General features: G+C 42.8%; 1 protein-coding gene across 2 annotated transcripts in view; it reads left to right on the forward strand.

The window, feature by feature from the left end:
- The window catches only part of PLXNA2 (plexin A2), a 412,046-nt gene that overhangs the window by 29,854 nt on the left and 360,436 nt on the right, over positions 1-21,756 (forward strand). For both annotated transcript variants that reach the window (XM_081195162.1, XM_081195163.1), the window contains exons 2-3: positions 13,268-14,544; positions 18,048-18,230. In XM_081195162.1, coding sequence (XP_081051288.1) covers positions 13,357-14,544; positions 18,048-18,230 — 1,371 coding nt within the window. In that variant the 5' untranslated portion in view covers positions 13,268-13,356. The remainder of the gene's footprint in view (positions 1-13,267; positions 14,545-18,047; positions 18,231-21,756) is intronic.

A 21,756-nucleotide genomic window follows, 5' to 3' on the forward strand; every position in this document is an offset into this window, starting at 1 on the left:
CCTAGAAAGCGAAATGTATCCTATTTTCCCAAAGAAAGCAAACTCTAGTTTAATGAAGCGTGCACAGCTAAAGCACATCTAAATGTTTCTCTTGTTCCCGTTGTTATTTTTGCAAGAGATTTTCTAATTGTCTGCATACAAGACTGATGGTAGTCCATAGCATCTGTCTACTACTAACAGCAAAAATGAGAGAAAAGACTAATCATGCCTCCTGCCATCACATGGAGATTAAATGACACTTCTACAACTCCCCCCCCCTTTCAAACACCCGCTCCCGCTTTTCCTTCAATGAGAATCACAGGCATTTGAATAATAATACTATGGTCTCCATTAAGATGACAGTGGCGAAAAAATCAGCTCAAACCCTGTGATTATGCCTTCAATCTAATAATTATTTAAATACCAGATAACGCCTTTCAGACTAATTGAGGCCTTTCAGCTGCCTGCATTCGATTGCACTGCTGCATTTACTCCCTCTCAACTTCCTTTACCAAATGGGTCCAAATTGCTTTTAAAATTGCATTTATAGGATACATAAATTACGCTGCTCTCTTCTTCCCCCATAAGCCACCCCACAGAGTGGACAGGCAGTATAAATGATTTGAGTTAACTTGCTTGTATTATCCTTGTTTACACAATAAGACAAACGGAGAGTGAGAGCATGTTAGGGTGCCGTAGTGTAGGAAATTTGCAGTGGGCTAAGACATGTGGAAGCTGAATTCAAGCTTAGGAGGAAGACGTAGTAACCTAATCCTGCACATGGCTGTTCAGTAGTACCTCCCATTGAGTTCAGTGGGGCTTATTTCAGGATAAGTAGGTGTAGGGGTGCAGATCAAGAGCTAAAACTCTTCTGGATCTAAAGCTTTTATGCAGCTACTGCCTTTGTATCAGAATATGGAAATAGCTATTTGCTTTTATGATGGAGTATCTATTTATTCTTTTTTGGCCACCTTGCATATTTATAGTTAAAGAAAGATGAGGTTGAATTTTGCTAATATATCAGTAAGTGAAAATTAAAGAGATTAGGTTTGTTTCCCGAAAGAAGAATTTGTGAAATCCTCTATGATCAAATGGGCACAAGATGTGGGTCATAATATTGATTTGAATCTGTGGGAACAATTGTGGAAAATAAATTTAAAATTCATTGCTGGTTTTTAAGGAGAACTCCTTAAAAATGATCCACAGGCGGTACTTGACACCAAGCAAACTAGCCAAAAAGTCTAGATCCAAAAGTGACTTATGTTGGAAGTGCAAACAAACAACCAGCACATTTTACCATTCATGGTGGTCTTGTAGAATAATAAAATAATTTTGGGAGGTGGTGTATAATGAACTTAAACATTTAAAAGAACATTTTCCCCAAACCCAGAAGCTTTCCTTCTGGGAATAATGACAACAGAAGATTCGTTGCAGCTTTCCCTAATCTGGTTCCTCCCAGATGCTTGGACTACAAATCTCACCATTCCTGAACATTGATCAATGATAGGAGTTAAGAGTCCAACAGCATCTAGAGGGCCACAGCCTCTCTATCCCTGGTATACAGTCATATTTTTTTGCTACACCCTAGAAGAGCAGAGTAAGAGCAAATGTCCTACCATGTATTTTTCCTATAGTGTCTACGTGTCTGTCTGTCTGTCTGTCTGTCTGTCTCTCTCTCTCTCTCTCTCGCACGCACACACACACACACACACACACTTACTCCTTGGTATCTGCTTTCACGCTGTGCTGTCATTTTGCCATTTTATCAGAGAACAAAGCTACTTAGATACTTTGGTTCTCTGTTCCAGTCAGTGGTGTTTATTACAGGTTATCATGCTCCTTTTGTACACTTGAAAAGCAGTTAGCAGCCTCAAGTGTCTTCCTTAGAGCAGGAGCACCTGAGCCACTTGATTTTGCCCTTTGGAAATGATCTTACTCCTGTAAAAAGGAGGGAGAGTTTTATTTTGTAAAACTTCACTTGGGAAATTAATGAGAGGAAATATGTGAGTGAGGTTGAGCTGAAAGGTGAGCTGGTAACCTTGCGTTCCAGTCCCATTCTGTTTCCACTCTTTAATTCATGTTCGCCTCACGGTAACTCTCCAGCTCCACTGCTGCAATCTTCCTCCTCATAATAGGAACTGTTATTTGCCTTTCATTAACACTGAGACAGATACAATGGCTGCAAATGAAAAGGCCTCCAAGAAGAGAAGGAGTCATCACTTAGCTGAACTGGCTGCCTGTTATAATTGCCCTTTCCCTCACCTCCCCCCTCCTCCATCGTGTCACTGTACCCCAGGAGAGTCTTAGTTACTTTTGAAAAACACTTGTATCTTCAGCTTCCCTGTTTGGAAGAAATGTTAGCAAACTTAAAGTGAAACTGTTCTATGGTGCTTGCCTATCCACCCTGATCAGCTCTTGATTTTGATGTGGCTTGCTTGTAGCATCTCCGCCAAGCTAAGCAGTTGGCTCCTTATCTCTCTCGCCCGGACCTAGCCACTGTGATCCACGTGACAGTCACCTCCAGACTGGATTATTGTAACTCACACTACGTGGGGCTGCCCCTGAGACTGACCCAGAAACTCCAGCGGGTGCAGAATGCCATGGCGAGACTCCTTATGGGGTCTTCGCTGTGTGATCACATTCATCCGGTACTATACCAGCTGCACTGGCTCCCGGTGGAGTACAGGATCAGGTTTAAGGTGCTTTAAAGCCCTATACAGCCTAGGACCCTCGTACCTACGGGACCGCCTCTCCTGGTATGCCCCACAGAGGAACTTACATTCTGCAAATAAAAACATCCTGAAGATCCCAGGCCACAGAGAGGTTAGGCTGGCCACAACTAGAGCCAGGGCTTTCTCGGCCGCGGCTCCAATCTGGTGGAATGCTCTGTCACAAGAGACTAGGGCCCTGCGGGACCTGACATCTTTCCGCAGGGCCTGCAAGACAGAGCTGTTCCACCAAGCCTTTGGTCAGGGCGCAGCCTGACCCCCTCCTCTGGCAATCTGCACAGAATTCTGCTTAATGGGTGCCACCAATTTGATTTAAATTAACTTTTATAATGAAATGTTTTTAGAACGTTGGATTATTTTGACTGTTGTTAGCCGCCCTGAGCCCAGCTTCGGCTGGGGAGGGCGGGATATAAATAAAATTTATTATTATTATTATCTTAAATTATTTTACACTTTTTCTTTGACCCAATAGGGAACCCTTTTCTAAGATCCTAAGTGTTAGCAACTACACACGCAGACAGACAGACACACCCTTGGGTAGTTCGCTAACATTGAATTAACCCTTCAGTTGCACACTGAATGACATTTGCTGCTGCACTTCCAAGAACGTACAGGAAGCTTGCTGAATCAAACCAGTGGACCACCTAGCCCAGCATCCTGATCTCACCATGGCCATCTAGAGCCCTATGGGAAGCCCATAAGTAGGACTTGAATACAACACCATTCTCCCCTCCTGTGATTTCCAGCAGCTGGTATTTAGAAGCATGCTATCTTTGACACTGGAAGTAGGACATGGCCAGCCAGCCAGCCATACCTTACCAGCCCTATGGCAAGGATATTAACAATCCAGTAGAACTGGCTCAGCATATTAGTACCTTAGCCAAACCACAGTGAACTACCTTCTATAATTTAGGACCTATAATCCAGATAGTGGAGCATCACCATAAGGTTTCTCAGCAGAAGAAACAGAGCCCAGACTTTCTTTTTACTAAGAAAAGCGTGTTTTGTTAGAAGAAAAGCAAAAGAAGCATCAATTTATGAGTTGGAGCAAATGGAGAAGAGGGCGGGTTGTAAAGGGGGGGGGAGAAGATGAGCTGAAGTAGCAGAGAGAGAAACAGGGCTTGTTTCTTATCCTTAGTCCTCTGAGGAAAATGGAGGAAAAGGAGTTTTCAATGGTAGATTAAATTCAAAGAGTGGGAACATCAGATGTTCCCAAGCCACAGTGGGGTTTCTATTGGACGGACGTTTGGGGTAATAGGGCACAAAGGCAGGCACCCAACTGTGAGTTTCAAGAGTCAGTGAGACAGAGTGTCTGCCAGCAAGACTGCTCTCAAAGGCACACAAAATGCAGAGGCTCAAAGGCAGTTGTACTTTAAAGAAAACAAAAGACCAGGGTGTCAACTGAAAAGGGGCCAGAGATTCCAAGACAGTGATTCCAAGACTACTTTTTCAAAAGGAGGCTGTAGATGGGTGAACTCGTACTAGGCAGAAAAATCCAGCCGTGCATGGGACTCAGTGTTGTCAGAGAGTGGCAGAGTATTTCCCTAATCCCAAGCCTGATGCTTACTGCTGATCATGCACATGCATGATTTAGTGTTATGCCTGAATATGGTGATTGTTGCTTGCCAAGGCCACTCAATGAAATCATGCTTGAGCTGAAATTAGAGCATGGGATGTCTAGTACATAACTTGTGTTCTTAACCACAGGTTGCTCCAACTGTTTGCAAATTTATTCAGCAATTCCTCTTGTGTAAAATAAAATTCTACCCTCCTACACTGTTCACTTGCATTAAGCCTCAAAGGATTTCTTTGTCTACTGGGGTCTTAGTGTCAGATGGAGGTTCAACTTAGTGGTTACAGTAAGGTTTCGGCAATGGAAGAAAATCTGTAGGCTCTTTCATTGTCAGAGATATCTATAAAGGTGTTGAATGAACCTCTGCAGATTAATCTCAACATCACTAAACATTAACTTCATGAGCCCTTTACATCTGGCATCGTTTTATGACATACAGTATTTAATAACAGAAGCAGAATTAATTCTAGTGCAGGAGAGAATCTCTTTGCTGGACTACACAGCTTATATATGTTTGTGAAAGCTGACAAGAACATCTGCTTTAAAAAAAACAACTCAACAAAATGCAAAGGAATGATAATATGTATATTATTGTGAAACCTAGAGCTCAGATGCAGGTTCCTTAAGCTAGTGTTTTCAGATAGCATGCTAGAAGAATGTGATGTCTTTAGGAATTCTGCAAATTGTGGTATTTATATTTTCAGCAGCAGTTGAGTTGATCATACTCACTTGTGGATTTCAGCCTTGTAAGTTCAGAAAGTGGTATATTGATTTAAAAGTGAGTGAACTGAAAGGGAAAAGGCTTGATTAAATTACATAGCCAAGCAATCCAGAAGAAGTTTCTGAAATCTACTAAATCTCTACGGAAACAGTATATGATAATATTACTCAGCTATCCATCTAGAACTTTAAAGTATTTAAAGCATTTCAAAAGGCAATTTTAGGCACACTTACCACAAAGGTGGGTCACTTAGTATTTGCATATTGCAGAAAGAAAATGAGACTGAGTGAATGGTGGGTTGCCTGGTTTAATTTGTGGGTGTGTTTTTTTTGAATCAACGGTTTCTTCATTCCCAGCACTACAACATCACACTAGTTCTCTACTCTTCAAGTCTTGTTAGAAAGGACAGGAGAGACCAAGTGGAACAAGTGGGGGGGAGTATTAATAGTCCATTTCCATGCAAACATCTAACACTTTAGTACAGAGTTTGCCCGGGTCTGGTATCAGCTGCCAAGGCCCATGATGATGTCTGCCCTAGACTTCCTGACCTGGGCAGATGGGTTTGGGAAGCCACCATTTTAAATCTTTAAGGTCTTGTTGTCAGAGTGGGCAGCCCAGTTCCTCCATACACACTGCCCAGGCTTGCACTCCAGGGAAGTCATTTTGGTGAAGCTAACACAGCAGTTTGACTTCACCCCTGGAGGCATACTCCATTGTCTCTCAAGACAGATGGCTGCCAACAATCCCAAAGTGCATGACATAGTATCACTGCAAGGCGTTGTGGGAAATTTAAAATAGTGGCCTCCCAGCCATCTGTCACTGCCACCAGGTAAGCCTGCAGTAGGGGTGACACAAAAGCTTTCCCAAGAACCTCCTTGTCCCTGGTTTTGCCCATGCGTCCAGAAACCCTATGGCTAGTTCTCACTGAGATGGCAAGATAGTCTTGCCTAGCTTTCTTCCTGAAATGTTATTTTTGTTTGTGCTTTAAGTCATATAGGCCTACACCTACAACCTGAAATTATACAACCCAAACATAGGTTTATTTACCTCGGTGTGGACTAGGCCTCTGTGACAGCCGTTTGAAGAGTTGGACAAATCCGTGATACCATCCTTCCAACTTTATTTGTTCTCAGACTAATAGGAAACACACATCTTCACTACCACTTCCTTAAATGACCTAATTTACTCGCTGCTTCCCCAAAGTTGACTGTCTCTCCCTTACACTGCTTCTTAACCTACTTTGCATCAGAACTGCTAAGTCATGAAAATCAGGTTATTACAGAAGGCAATTTTTATCTTGAAGCACTAAAACCTGTATTGTGGCTTCCTGTATTGTACCTTCAGTTCATCTCTGCTGTGTTTTTAGCCTGAGGGGCAGCTTAAAGCTACAGGTTTGAATGAGGCTTTGGTTCTGCAAGGAGCAATCAGATTCCGGTTGGGTTGACTCACTCCATCTTTCTAAGGAGGCTAAATAAAGTAACTAGTGCACTTCTAAAGGGGCCCATCTGTACCAGGCATTCTGTTGTGCTTAATATCTAAACTGAAGGGTCAAAAGGCTCAAATCCCACATTATTAAAAACCATAACTTACAGCTAGAAAATATACAGTGTATTTCTTAGAAAGAAGGATAAAGCCTTTATGGCTTTTAATCTAGAAAACAAGGTAACTGAATGTAAAAGAGGGTTATCAGTGTAGAGACAATGAATATACACTCCCCCCTTCTTCTATATAACGTTAGAATTTGGGAACTCTTTGCCTGAATATGCGAGGACTTAAAACATAGGTGGGGTCTTCTCAGAGTCTTTTCACGTTTTAATGTCATATCAGTATGCCTAATTAATTTATGGGATTCACAGCTAAAGTGATATGATGGTCACTAACTTAAATCCTTTTTTTGAAAAAACAAAGAAATTAGATGTCTAACTCATGGCAGATTAGCTTTCTCATAATACTAGAACCCAAGATCATTCAGGGAAGCTGATAACAAGTAATTCACACAGCACACAGATAAACTACAGCATTTGCTTCCACAAGATGTACTGGAAGTAATGAAGGGATAAGTCTATCAATAGCTATTAGTAATAATAGTTATTTTCTCCAGTATCAGAGGCTTCTTAATATCAGTTGCTCGAGACAGAGCTATTGTCCTTATGTCCTGCTTATAGGCTTCCCAGAGGCATCTGGTTGGCCGTTGTAGGAAACTGGATGCTGGGTTAGATAGGCCTTTGGCCTGATCCATCAAGGCTCATCTTATGTTCCTTTGTAAGGACTATTGAGGATGACAGCTAAATGGAACATCCATATACAGTCCCAGTATACCTCTAAGCACCAGATAATGGACACAAATGATAGGGATGGTCATCATTTTCATGTCTTGATTTTGTGGTTCCGAAGATATCTGTTGTCCCCTGTTGGCTATAGAAAGCTGGATGAGCAGAGCTCTCTGGTGAGATTTAACTGTGATTCCTGCATTTCAGGGGGTTAGACTAGATGACTACAGTTCTATAAGTCTATGATTCTATGATTCTAAGAATAATGTTTCATTTTAGTGAATAGTTAGAGATTTTCTGCAAGAGGAGAAAGGCCTGTTGTATTTTTGAATCAGCACCAACCTTCCTCTCCCTTTGTACCACCACATGCCTATTGACTGGCTCTCCCACCCTCAGAAAAGAAGAACCAGGGCTGCCTGAGTTACAACAGCAAAAATTGTGCTCTTCCTTTGAAGTTTAAATGTTATTTTTGGCTCCTGAAACAGAAAAGCATATTTTATGGAATCCAACAGTTTGACATGCAGCAAAATATGACCGAATGGGATGCTCCTGTCCAGGGTTCCAGTCCAACCAGGCATGCCCTCTATATTCCCCCTGTCTACTGCATACCCTCCAACATTTCTCCAATGAAATTAGGGGTGTCCCATTCCAGAATGATAATTTTACTATTTATACCCCACACCTCTTACTGGGTTGTCCAAGCCACTCTGGGCAGCTTCTAACATATATGAAAACATAATAAAACATTAAACTTTTTTTTAAAAAAAACCCTTCCCTATACAGGGTTGCCTTCAGACAGCTTGGGGGTTGGATAACTCCATACCCTCCAACATTTCTCCAATGAAAATAGGGACATCCTAAGGAAAAGCGGGACTTTCCGGGATCAAATCAGAAACTAGGATGGCTTCTCTAAATCAGGCACATCCCTGGAAAATAGGGCTACTTGGAGGGTCTGCTACTGGTTTTCAATTTCTCTAGAGCAATCAGTAAGCATGTCAGGGCCACTGAGCACACTCAGTTGTAATTAGGCTGTTCTGGAGTTATTGTACCTTAGGATTCCCCCCTCCCATTTTATGTACTTCTGCAATCCTGGAGGTACCTCCAAACATGGTGATGCCTTCCTGTTGTGTGTGGATTTAAATTCAATAAAAACAGAGATATTTATATACTGTAACTGATGGCACTAAGAGAACTTTTAGTATGTATATGTATATATTCTTAGCAAGTATTTCCTCACCTGTAAAATACACTGCACATAGGATTTAGAATCTGAGGAGAGATAATTCTGGGTAATTTACTAAAAAAGGGGGGACAATGGGGGAGAAAAAAAGAACTGCTTTGTTTGGATGAAATATTACATGTATTGAGGACTCCTGGGTTTATGGTGGCAATAATTATAGAACAAAAGCTTCTCATTTCTTATGCTCTCTGTCCATACAATTCAGTGTAGCCAGAACTTACTTTATTCCATTAAAAAAGGAGCCCTCAAATTGTATTAGAACTGGCACTTGGATAACAAGCTTTTTGGAGCAGTTTGGTTAAAGCGTTTTCACAGGATTAAGTTAAAAGAAGTTCTGGTTCTCACTTAGCAGAAATCATCCTGTAAATAGCATTGTGTAGCTGTATTCCACAGTGTTTCAGGTAAGTAGGGAGTTCTTAGGTGAAAAGGGGATTATGAAGCATAAAGCATTTTGTCTCTCTCTTTTTTCATCCTCATGGTGTAGCTTGAGGAAGGGGGTGGTTATTTCAGAGAAGGAAAACACACAGAGACAGCTGGCTTGTAATAACTTCATATCCTGGAAGGGTGGATAAAAGGCTCTCTGATGTAAGCCTGCATCACATAACCAGTGCTTTTCTAAGGCAAGCCTCCTATTTCCTAAGAAAATCCCAACCTTATGACTCCTAATTCTACTTGACAGTTGCCTGTGTTTGAACGAAAGGGAAGGAGAGGCAGGTGGGCAGCAGAAAGGATCTCTTAAAGGTCCAGCCCTTTGCCAAATAGCTTGCTTATTTCAGTCCACACAGTGTTAGTTCTATTAACTCATACAACCATCTAGGCACATGACTGCTGATTGAAAAGTGTATTACTATTACTACCATTATTATTTTCTTACCCACATATGTTTCTGGGACAGGTTGCAACAATATAAAAATCTGATATTACTTATTTATTAATTAAATTTATGCTCTGCTTTTCCTCCCAAAGGATCATTTTAAAAATCAATTACAAAGGCACTCTGGTAAAGAGGCCCATCTTCAGCATACGATGAAAGCTCTACAGTGAAGGTAGCAGACATAGTGTATCTCCACCAGCAGCCTGTTTCAAACAAGCCAATGATTTGCAGCATCTGGATTTAAGCATTACTTGGCAAACACTGGCAAAAAGCTTGTTACCAGGCTGAAACCATCCTAAAACTGATTTGATGGGAGTAGATGTGTGGGCATGCAGCAGAGGCAGAAGGACTTGCATAGGCAGCATTTTCAAAGCAAGCGCCACTAGCAGAGCTCACAAAGTGCACAAAGCATACAAGAACAATGGAATAAATTACTTCAACATCTTTTCTTCCAAAGCACTGTGATTGGGCAGCTCTGATGAAATCAGTCCCTCTGATTAGGAGCTAGACCTGTAGTCACAAAAGACCTCCTACACTCCCTATTCTGATGTTTTCTTTGTATGACAAGCTTGCAGAGAAATGCCCCCAGATTAGTATGGAGCTCCTCCCTTCAGTTTGCGCATTAAGAGATTGTTCTTCAGCTCAGACAAGTGCTGAAACTGTCCCCAAAAAATCCCCTGCTTTGGGCTCACCCGCACTTCCATTTGCTCTGCTGCTTTCTTGCAGGAAACCCCACTCTTTACCACTGAATTGGAACAAATGATGATTGGCTTTCCATAGATTGCCATTTGTTCCAATTCAGCAGTAAAGAGCATGTTTTCCAGGAAAAAGCTGCAGGGCAAATGTAAAACCATTAAGACCCATGCCTAGAAAGTGCAGGAAAACCAGAAAACCACTCAGACCCATGCTTTCTAGGCACTGGACAAAGAGAAGTGTGGACGAACCCTATGGGGATTTGTCCAAATCCAAAACACATCCCTATTAATGTAGAATCTTGATTCAGAGCAGGAGATGGCCAAAAGAAAGAGAGAAGGGAGGGCTCACCAAACATCATCTCCAGCCCTAGGTTGAATTTCCCTGTGGATCCACAATAGAAAAAAGGTGCCTCGTCCTTGGTGTATATGCATCTTTAAATGCACATGCTCCAAAAGTCTGATTAGCCCCCCTTTCCAATAGGCATCAATATGTGTGCTAAAAGATGAAAATATTACTTCCGTCCCTCACATATCTGCTGCACAAACACTGGCATAATACTGATGCTTCCAATCACAACATATAGCATGGCTCCTCCTTTAGGTTACCTGAAATAGATGCTTTGAGCACTGTGTACACCAAAATCCAAGGGCTTCAGTGTGGTAAGTGGATGTCCAAAACTACTTGAATGAGAGCCACAGCAATTGCAGACTTTGTGTAAACAGCACTTTGCCTTGTCTGAGTCCATTGAGTGCTTTTGTTGGAAAGGAGAATTGCAGCTGCTGAACTCGACCCCCTTGCAATGAATGTTCTTTCAGACAGGTACTATGCACAGCTGATGGGCAGCGTACAGATCAAAAAAGGGACAGAAGCCAGTATTGAAAAGAGCATACAGCTGCTGCCTGCCAGAACCAATCAAAGGCTGCCCTGCTGTGATAACAAAGAGCAGGGGTTGAGCTGCTCCTAGTCAGGGTGAGTGTCAGCTAGCTGAAAAGAGAGGAGGTGGCAGAATTGGGAGATTCCACAAGGCTTCAGCGCAGTGTTCAATGCTACGCAGGTTGTCACTGACAGAAACCCTAGGATACTGTTTACAAGAGGAGCAAATAGCTTTCAAACAAAGCACTTCACTCATATCTGACTAGCGGCAGGAAAACCTTTCTTTTTACAGAGGCTCCTTCAGTATCTCTCAGAAGTTCATCCCCAACATTTGATTTAAGCTCCCTGACTTGCCTGGTTCAGTGTTATTCAATCTTATGTTTCTGAAGCATTAAAGACAGAAAAAGCAAATAAGAACAGGGGAGTATATTAAGGAGCTTAAAACACACACACCCCAGTGGTGTCAGCTCAACTATTGGACTGGATTTGATTGATTATATTTCTATGCTGCTTTTCATTCAAATGAATCCCAAAGTGGCTTACAAACAATAAATAACAATAATGTGATAGAACATAATAGAACATCACAAATACAGCATATATCATATGGAATAATTGGATGAAGCCATGAAAGGGGTGCCCCAGTGATGCATAGTGACAAAATACTTTATGCTTGTTCTAGATGGACAATTCACCTGGCCTAGGGAGTGATGCGATGGTCAGGGAATGTCAGATAGCAACCGGACACAGTCTGCAACTGCTTTCAGTTTAAGCACAGCTATTATCAAAGGTGGGGCAGTAAGGTGGGAGAGAGGCAAGAAAAGAATGAGCATGGTAAGAGGGGAAAGGCTTTGGTTTTGTTGAGAGGCAACTTCAGTGCTTCTTTCCACGTGGCCCATTTATGGGAAAGGAGCGGAATGTGAAAGGTCCCATATTCAGGTCCAAGCATCTCCAATTGAAAGAGCCCAGGCAGGATGGCAAGGAAAGATGCCCACCTGATAACCTGAAAAGCTAATTCCAGGAAGAGTAGATGGTACCAAGCTGTGTCAACCAATGCTGTGTCTTGAAAGAAGCAGCTTCATTACATAATGTCTGTATGATTGTGTCTGTGTGGGAGAAGGCCAAAGAAAATATGTAGCGGCAGCCATGGGGAGAGTAAAGGTTACATGGTTATCATCTAGGTAACTTTACTTCAGCTGAACCTAGTATCTAAAGAAATATGGTGCTCAGATGCATGGCTTGTTCAATCCATGCTCTTACTAACTAGACATTTTCAATAGATGTGCAAACTTTGCACTTCTTCTTCTGCAGAAAATGATATGCCAAATAATAATTTTGCACCAGTCTTCTTGATCAAGACAGTTCTCTCCTCGCTTCTTGCTTTGCACAATGAACAGACATGAAAATGCTCTGGTATCGCTTTCTAATAGCCCAAGGCCCTGTCTGCACTTTCCCCTGCTGCCCCTCCATGCAAGAGGAGAGACATGGCAACACATTGTACCTTACAAAGCAGATATTCCCCACGAACATCACTTTCCACCTCAGAGCAGACCCCCAGTGGTATCTATGAAGTGAACCATCAGGCATTCACTAAGGTTATAAATGAAAGCTCACACTGCAGTAAGTTGAATTCATGTCTCCTGGGACTCTTTGTCTTCAGCCAGGGGTCAAAATTCCCAGCATGGTTGCATATTGGTGAGTGGCTGAGGCCACTTGATGCAGATTATGCAAGCAGGCATGGAGCCAGCCCTCTGTGGGCTTGCCAATTACAGAAGGTGCAGACACAGCCTAAGGCACCACAATGCCTGTGCATGTGAGGAATGTAGAAACAAACAGGAGGTGCTGCAGACATGTAAGCCATCTCTTCCTGATATTCCTTTCTCTTTAATTACATTGTAACCCTCATGGATTTCACAGAGAGGAAACCCTTCTTATTCACCTGTCAATTCAACACCTTGTCATAAAGCCCCCTCCCAGCCAAGGTTCTTAGATCTGATGCCTGGGTAGGTGAACTGTCTGCAAAATACTTGTCTTTGGGCTGAGATTGATTATTCCCTCCTGCAGCTGAATGAACTCATGACTCAGAGCATATTATGAGCAGTTAAACTGCGTAACAATTAATGCACAGAGGCGGAACAGAGTGCTAAAGTCTGCAGTGTTTACCCAAATGGGAACGCTGTTCATGGGTTTAGAGATGTCCTCTTTTGATCTCAAGGAGTTTTAGTGAGTGGGTAGAGGAGTGTTTAAATTCTTTCTACATGATATTTTAGGTCTAATCTCCCCTCTTCTGTTTTTTTCTCTTTTTTCTATAGAATCATGTGAGAAACACTGTTGTGGCAAGAGACACACACAGGGAGTTTTGAGGTTCACACTCCCTTTCCTCCTCACTCTCCACCACAGAATGGAACAGAGAAAGATCTGGCCTCGGATATGGGACTCCGAAGACTCATCGGTGGCCTTGGTGTTTCTTTGCCTGGTTTTATTTTCATGGAATGCCACTAGCACTCCCGTCTATAATACCTTCCACTCTGAGAACCGTGATTGGACTTTCAACCATCTGACTGTCCATCAGGCCACTGGAGCAGTCTATGTGGGAGCCATCAATCGGGTTTACAAGCTGTCTGGAAACTTGACCATCTTGGTTGCTCACAAGACAGGACCAGAGGAGGACAACAAGTCCTGCTACCCACCACTCATAGTGCAGCCCTGCACTGAGATCCTAACACTGACTAACAATGTGAACAAGCTGCTGATAATTGATTACACAGAAAATAGGCTGTTGGCCTGTGGGAGCCTCTACCAAGGAGTCTGCAAGCTGCTGCGATTGGATGATCTCTTCATCCTGGTGGAACCATCTCACAAGAAGGAGCACTATCTTTCCAGTGTTAACAAAACTGGCACTATGTATGGAGTTATAGTCCGCTCTGAGGGTGAGGATGGGAAGCTTTTCATTGGTACAGCAGTAGATGGCAAGCAGGATTACTTCCCCACTCTGTCCAGCCGGAAGCTGCCACGTGACCCAGAGTCATCAGCTATGTTGGATTATGAACTTCACAGTGACTTTGTTTCATCACTCATAAAAATCCCTTCAGACACACTGGCCTTGGTCTCACACTTTGACATCTTTTATATCTATGGATTTTCCAGCGGCAACTTTGTCTATTTTCTGACTGTCCAGCCAGAGACTCCTGAGGGTGTCTCCATCAACTCAGCTAGCGATCTCTTCTACACATCTCGAATTGTGCGTCTCTGCAAGGATGACCCCAAGTTCCACTCCTATGTTTCTCTGCCATTTGGTTGTGTCAAAGGTGATGTGGAATATCGCCTCCTACAGGCAGCCTACCTTTCCAAGCCCGGGGAGGTGCTGGCCAGGTCCCTCAATATCACTGCCCAGGATGATGTCCTTTTTGCCATTTTCTCCAAGGGACAAAAGCAGTATCACCAGCCCCCTGATGACTCAGCTCTTTGCATCTTTCCCATCCGTGCTATCAATGCCCAAATTAAGGAGCGCTTACAGTCTTGCTACCAAGGGGAAGGCAACTTGGAACTCAACTGGCTGCTTGGGAAAGATGTTCAGTGTACCAAGGCGGTAAGAATGTTCACAGTATTTCACCTAGATTTCCTGCAGAAGAATAGAAAATATTGTAGTGAGCAATATTGAGTAGCAACAGAAATTCTAGGGTGTAAAAACTGGTTTCTGATATCCTTCATAGGAACTTGGAGAACATCTCTTGAAGAATTGTTGCCTTCTAATTAATAATATAATGATTATTTTGGTTCAAGTAGGTTCAAATCATTGGCTTCCTCTATGACCTTGAGCAAGTTCTGTTTTCTCATACTCGTATGGAAAATAAGAACACCAATAATGATGTATCAGCCTCAGCAGGACATTGGGAGGGATAACTAGTTATGGAAAATCTTTTTAAAAAACATTTGCCATTTATCAGCATTCCTGCATAAAGCAGAGCTATTATCAAGTTATTTCTGCCATTGCTCCCCAAGTATCAAACTGAGAAATAGAATCCCTTCATTAATCACAATGGAAAGGCAAATTCTTTTATGGCCAAGAGTTGTTCTTCTGTTATAGTAATGGAGGGCAAAACTAAGATGTAGCTGATTTGGTAGATTCCATTTCTTCTTGAAATCTGGTCTGAAGCCAAACCTGAAAGTGCAGCAAAGAAGCACCCTTCCTCCCTGAGCAGGAAGGTTTCATGCAAACAAGCCTGAAAGATTAATGGCCAATTTCAGTTGCACATTTTGGTCTTCTTGGATATTGATTAATGTAGCTGGCCCACTTGGATAAGTGCAGAAGATCCAAGACACAGAAAAATCAATTTATTCTGTAGCTTATTGTGGCAAATAAAAGAAACTGGGGTGTTAAGAGACATCCCATTTAATGTGTACATTCATGCAGCTAGTTGTGCCAGGGTAATTAAAACATTGTTAAGACAAGGTTCCTTAATTTCACTGGAGCTAGATAGTCATCCTGTTTGGTCACACTCATCATAGACAGAAGATGCTATGTAGCATTCACTTGTTATTCAGGATCTTCATTTTCAAAAATGCTCAAAGTTTTTATAGAGGGGGGGTCTCTTAACATTTATTGCAGAGGTGAGGAACCTCAAACCTGGAGGGCCAGTTGCAGCCCTCCAAGCTGCTCTGTCTGGCCCTTAGGACCCTCCCCAGGCCATTGCTCTCACCACCACTGCTTTGAACCACCCCTTTAGCATTTTTGCCTGGCTGGAAAGTGTCCTTGAATTCTCATAATGCTTCTTGCTTGCCTGGATAGGGAATAGTAAGAGGTTTGTGACTCTGTGTAGATACAAGGGTACTATACAGAGGTAAGATTTACACCGGTTGTTCTATCCACATTTGCCTATTTCCTGACATGTGCCTCCCCCAACCAAAAAAAGATTGCCCAGAAGGCAATGTGGCCCTTGGAATGGGCTATGCTCCTGATTTATATGGGGGAAGGGAAATGATAGACAGAAGTGCCAGCTTATGAGGCCAATGGGGGGGGGGCGCAATGTTGCACAAGCGACATCCCGACATTGCACACGTGATGTCAGGACATTGGGAGGAGCCAGAGGAGGAGCCAGATGCAGCAGCTGCACTGTTCACTGACTGGTGGCTCCTCCTGGCACCACCACTGGTGGGAGGATGTTTCGACCCTCCTTCCCCTCCATGGCAGGAGGAAGAGAAGGCGCTTCTGTGGTTTTTAGATATGGGGAGCCCCGGCCCCGATCCCAAAAATGTAAGGGTTCCCAAAAGTGCTTGGCCTCCGGAGCTGATTTCAGTTCACCGGGTGCTTTGTGGTGCTCTCTTAAAAGCAAACTGTTACGGTAATTCTTGTCATTAAAGCTGGATTGTGTGGAGATGACTGCATGAGAAAAGGAACCAAACACATAGAGAAAACCAGTTTCTTTTCTCCCTTCAGAGTAAAGAGACCTGTACTTTCTCTGGCTGTTTTTGATCCTATTCTACTAACAGCTGAATCTTTTTCTTTCTTTTGACAAGTGGGGAAAATGATATAGCCAATTTCAGCCATCACCCCTCTGCCATGTCATTTGCAGAGGAAGAGCAGAATGAAGAGCTCTGTGTCTGAATGAGGAAAGTCCAGTGTACTAAGGATGGTACTAAATTCAATTCAAGGCTGATAAAATGGCTTAGGAGTTAGCTCTCTGCTTGGCTGGCTTCCTGGGTCTGCTGAACTGTGGAAGCAAAAATGCTAACAGGTGATGGAATAGGGGAATGAGGGTGGGGTGCATTTCAGGAAGCAATGCATCCTAAGGACTTTGAATAGCATTTTGCTTAGGTCTATGTATACTAGCAGCTAGTGAAAAGACAACAAAGCTTTGAGAGTCAGTTTAGAGCTGGGTGGGGAACCTGTGGGGAACTTCCAGGTATTGCTGGATTATATCTCCCATCAGCTCCTGTCAACATAGCCAATGTTCAGGGAACATGGGAGTTGTAGTCTTTCAACATCTCGAGAACCACAGGTTCTCACCCCTGTGGTTATGATGTTTCAAGGTGTGTGCAAGGCCTCCTCTTCTCAATGAAGGTAGGGAAATTATGAAACACAGAGGAATGTGAGTGATCAAACCTTTCCTTGGGGAAAAGCTATAGCTCAGAGGTAGAGCATCTGCATTGGTTTAGGGCTGGGGATATTCCCTCTATGAAATTCTGGAGAGCTATGCCAGCCACTGTAGACAATGCTGAGCTAAACAGGCCAGTGGTCTGACTCAGTATAAGGAATCTTTGTTCCTTAGGTCCAAAGTCTGCAAAATGTAATTGAGACACCAATGGAAATGATACATGCAGTTGTGTGCATATGCACATGTACACAAGTGTACTTTTGCAAAGGGTTTTGTAAAACATGTTCTGAGGATGCCACCATGAACTGAATCTTCCAGGCAAGTCTTATAAGAGATCTAAAAAGGATCTGGTCTCAGATTTTGGAATGCTGCCTTGGGCCCAGCTGAACAAAGATTTGTTATACGCTAGATGTTGTTCACAGTTCAAGAAGGACACTGACAAACTGGAACGTGTCCAGAGGAGGCCAACCAAAATGGTCAAAGGCCTGGAAACGATGCCTTATGAGGAACGGCTAAGGGAGCTGGGCATGTTTAGCCTGGAGAAGAGGAGGTTAAGGGGTGATATGATAGCCATGTTCAAATATATAAAAGGATGTCACATAGAGGAGGGAGAAAGGTTGTTTTCTGCTGCTCCAGAGAAGCGGACACGGAGCAATGGATCCAAACTACAAGAAAGAAGATTCCACCTAAACATTAGGAAGAACTTCCTGACAGTAAGAGCTGTTCGACAGTGGAATTTGCTGCCAAGGAGTGTGGTGGAGTCTCCTACTTTGGAGGTCTTTAAGCAGAGGCTTGACAACCATATGTCAGGAGTGCTCTGATGGTGTTTCCTGCTTGGCAGGGGGTTGGACTCGATGGCCCTTGTGGTCTATTCCAACTCTATGATTCTATGATTCTTGTCAGGTGTTGCTTAGGGAGGCTTAGCCTTATGAAGGTTGCTTTGTCTCCACTTTCTTGCCTGTCATCCACACTCACCAAAATGCCTTCTCCCTTTCAGCCAGTCCCAATAGATGACAACTTCTGTGGGTTGGACATTAACCAGCCACTGGGAGGTTCCATACCAGTAGAAGGGGTGACTCTTTACACATCCAGCCGCGATCGGATGACTTCTGTCACTTCATATGTCTACAATGGCTACAGTGTGGTGTTTGTGGGCACCAAGAGCGGCAAGCTGAAGAAAGTAAGTTTGTTCTTTTGGCTCTGGGGAGCTCAGACCATGTCTCTTCTTTTCTCTGTCTTTTGCTGGAGAGTATAGCTGGCTTCCAATAGTTGTAGAGGCCAGTTTACTGATAAGTATAAATGTAATTTGAAAATAAAAAGGGTACACTTGAAACCATCAGACAGGTAAGTGTAATTTGTATTTGCTGTCAGTTATGCTCTAAAGTCAAAGCCCAGCCATTAAAAGCACTACAGAGATACAAAAGCCACTAGAAATGTAAAGACTCTCACACATGCACAGATTCTTGTGGGGGTCTCATTGCTTCACAAAGGGAAAAAAGTAGATTTTATCATTCTCCTGGGGGGGAGGGTGCAATTCAATATACCTGAGACTGCATGGTCTGCTTAATAACCACTTTCTCCCACAGTTCCATGTAGCTGTAAGAGGCACATCTGGATGTTTAGATGTTCAGTTCATAAGGATTGCCTTAGACAATACGCAAGGCATCCAAAATTGTTTGCACTTGTTTCTTGAAGAAATGTGTTCTTTCACATAGAAATGTGGTTCTTTACTGGTTGCTTAGGAAGCAAGAAACTGTCCAAAAACTGTCTTCATTTGGAGCGAGTGAAAGGGCATCCTTTCCAGAGTGTCTGTTTAGTGATGGTAGGGCAGAGCAGTGAACATGGATTTTAACAGTACTAGGTGGTGCCCATCTTGCTGGCTTTTTCCCCCACTGTCAACGTAGACTTCTGGAATATAAATGTTCGTGGGATTGGATTCTGCTCTTCTTAAGTCACCCCAAAGGTTATTGTGATCAAAGACCTTAGTGGGACAGGATTCATGTGTCATGTTTGCTCAGTTCATTGTAGCTGTGCTTCAAGATGGGCTGTGCAGTGTGGCTGGCTGGCTGGCTTCCTCAATGAGTGTGGTTGGATGTCCTGGAAGAAAATGGGGATATTTGCTACAGTAGGAAGCTCCAGTAGTAAATGGAGGAGGGAAATAGTGCAAACCTGTGCATTGACATCAGTTAGCTGGCTTTTAAGTCTGAAAGAATTTGGCACAGCGTGCAAAACACCTGGTGTTTTAAGGTATTCAATATTAAAATCACACTTGGGTAATTTAACAGTTATGCCACTACCAAGAATTAATGTGTTGCACTGTATTTGAGGCTCATCCATTTATTCATGGCCACAGATTTGCACTGAGATCTGATCTTTAATCTCTTTTGGAATACTATCTGTATGTTTACCAAAGCCTGGTGAGCAGGCACTCTTGATAGCACTCTTACTGTTTGCTAGTAAAAGTCCTGCTTGGACTGGACAATATCTCTTCTCTCTGTTGAGAAGGGAGTGGGTTAACTGGCAGTGGTAGCCTCTTGGGCTGCCCATAGCCTGAGGTAAGCTTTGCTTTTCTGAATGTAGTCTTGCCTCTCACCTTCCACCCTTCTTACTGACCTCTGTGTGATAGATTGACTTCATTAGATAACATTCCTTCCTGTTTGCATCACAGAGGAAAGGCTACTTGCCTGAGGCAAAGAAATATTCCAGATTCCTTTTGCCCTTAAAGAAAAGCCTTGTTTTGTGGAACTTAGGAGTCAGTGATTAAGTTGGACTTTCCATTCCATATATCCATGTCAAAGCTCATTGCTAAATTAGCGTCAGCAGTCTCCAAATACATTGATCCATTCCTTTCCATTGAATGATAACAAAGCTGGTGATTTTGACCTGTCCTGGGCAGGTACCAGTTTTCATTTAGAACGGACAGAAAGCAGCCTGGTACATGTGCATAAAAATGCAATGTAGTACAATATACCAGTGGGGCAACATTTTTATTATATTATATGAATAAAATAGCCCACTATTCTGCTGAAGAGCTCAGGGTGGCACACATGATTCTCTCCCTTCCCCATTTTATTCTCACAGCAACCAGTAGGTTAGGCTAAGGTATGGCCACTGCTTCAAGCTCACCCAGCATGGCTTTATGGCTGGGTGGGTATTTAAACTGTGGTCACCTAGGTTCTCATCCAAGGGTGGAATTTAACAAAGCATTCCAGACAAGTGGTACATGGAATCAATCTCATATGGACAAATGATAAACTGGCCATTCAGGGCAGGGCAATCCCATGCACATTTACTCCGAACCTGGGAGGCCACTGGATAACCTTGGGCTGGTCACCATCTCTCAGCCTAACTTACTTAGGCTTGTTTATTGAGAGGATAAAATTGGGACAGAAGAACCATTTGCACCACCTTGAGCAACTTGGAGGAAAGGCAAGATAAAACTATATTAATAAATAATAAGTTCTACCATGATCAATGGGTCTTGTTCCCATATAATTATGTATTCATGTTTACTCATAAGTAAGTGTTAATTAGGCCGCAATCCTATGCACGTTTATCTGCGAATAAGCCTTGTTGAAGGTGGTAAGACACTTCTCAGTATTCATGTGTAGTACCTGGCTGCTTGAAATCCAGGGCAGGAAATGGTTTATCACTCTATAATTGCTTCCTTTGCTTCCAGTACTGCACTTAGCACAGACTCCAATAGACTACTAGCAGCATTGTACTCTGTGAGCTATTGGCCTAACCCACTATATAAATGACCCCCCCCAATTCATCTGTAGCTTTGAACCCCGCATTCCAGGATAACATATTGCAAAGATACCCTAGATGAGTAGACAGTGGGTAGTGCATTAGTTGTACTGCATTAGTGGCTGGGGAAGGCCTAGCTTTAAAGGCACTTAAAGCAAGCAGCTTGTGCTTGCATGTTAGCTGTTTAATATACCAAGTAGAATTGTGTCCCATTAATTATGTAGGATTACTAAAGGAATGCTCTTTCCGGGTTGGTTTAATCCCCGATGGCATTTATGTAGTGGAGGCCTTTTAAACATCTACGATTCTGATGCAGAGTAGATCTATATATGGTGTTTGGCTTTACTGCAGTCACAGAGTAGAAAAAAGAGAGGGAATGGGTTTTTGTGTTTATGCCTCCTGTGTTCCAGAGGTCTGCAAACATTTGCTGGGAATTTAGATTAAATCTCTGGTTAATTTATCCCAAACATATACTGAAACTAATCCTTCATGGCGTTTAAAAGATGATATTATTTGTAGTGCTGTTTAATACTATTATTATGTAACAGAATTCTCCATCATGCATGCCTGATCTGAAGTTGCTTTGTTTTACTATTCCACTAAAATTGCCAGCCATCCAACAAGAGGGATTGGGTTGACAAAGAGTCATCACAGAGGATTAGTTGATGCGTCCTAGAACCTGACTATTCTTACTCCGTAATGGTTTTAGCTTTACGGGTGCATCGTGCTTTACATACCTTCCGGTTTTTGATACTGTGCAGTAGATAAGACAGCGGAACTATCAACATTCTGTAGGGTGGGAAGTGGTACACTAAGGGCATCCTTAGTCACATTCATACATAGTGGGCAATCTATCCCAGAGTGAGTGGACTCACCTCAGAGAAGTTGGGTCAGCTGCATTGGTTCATTGCAAACTTGCCAGCCTTGCTGGTACACTTACAGATAGACCTGCCTTA

The sequence above is a fragment of the Podarcis bocagei genome (genome assembly GCF_964188305.1).
Source record: "Podarcis bocagei genome assembly, chromosome: 5".
Lineage (NCBI taxonomy): Eukaryota > Metazoa > Chordata > Lepidosauria > Squamata > Lacertidae > Podarcis > Podarcis bocagei.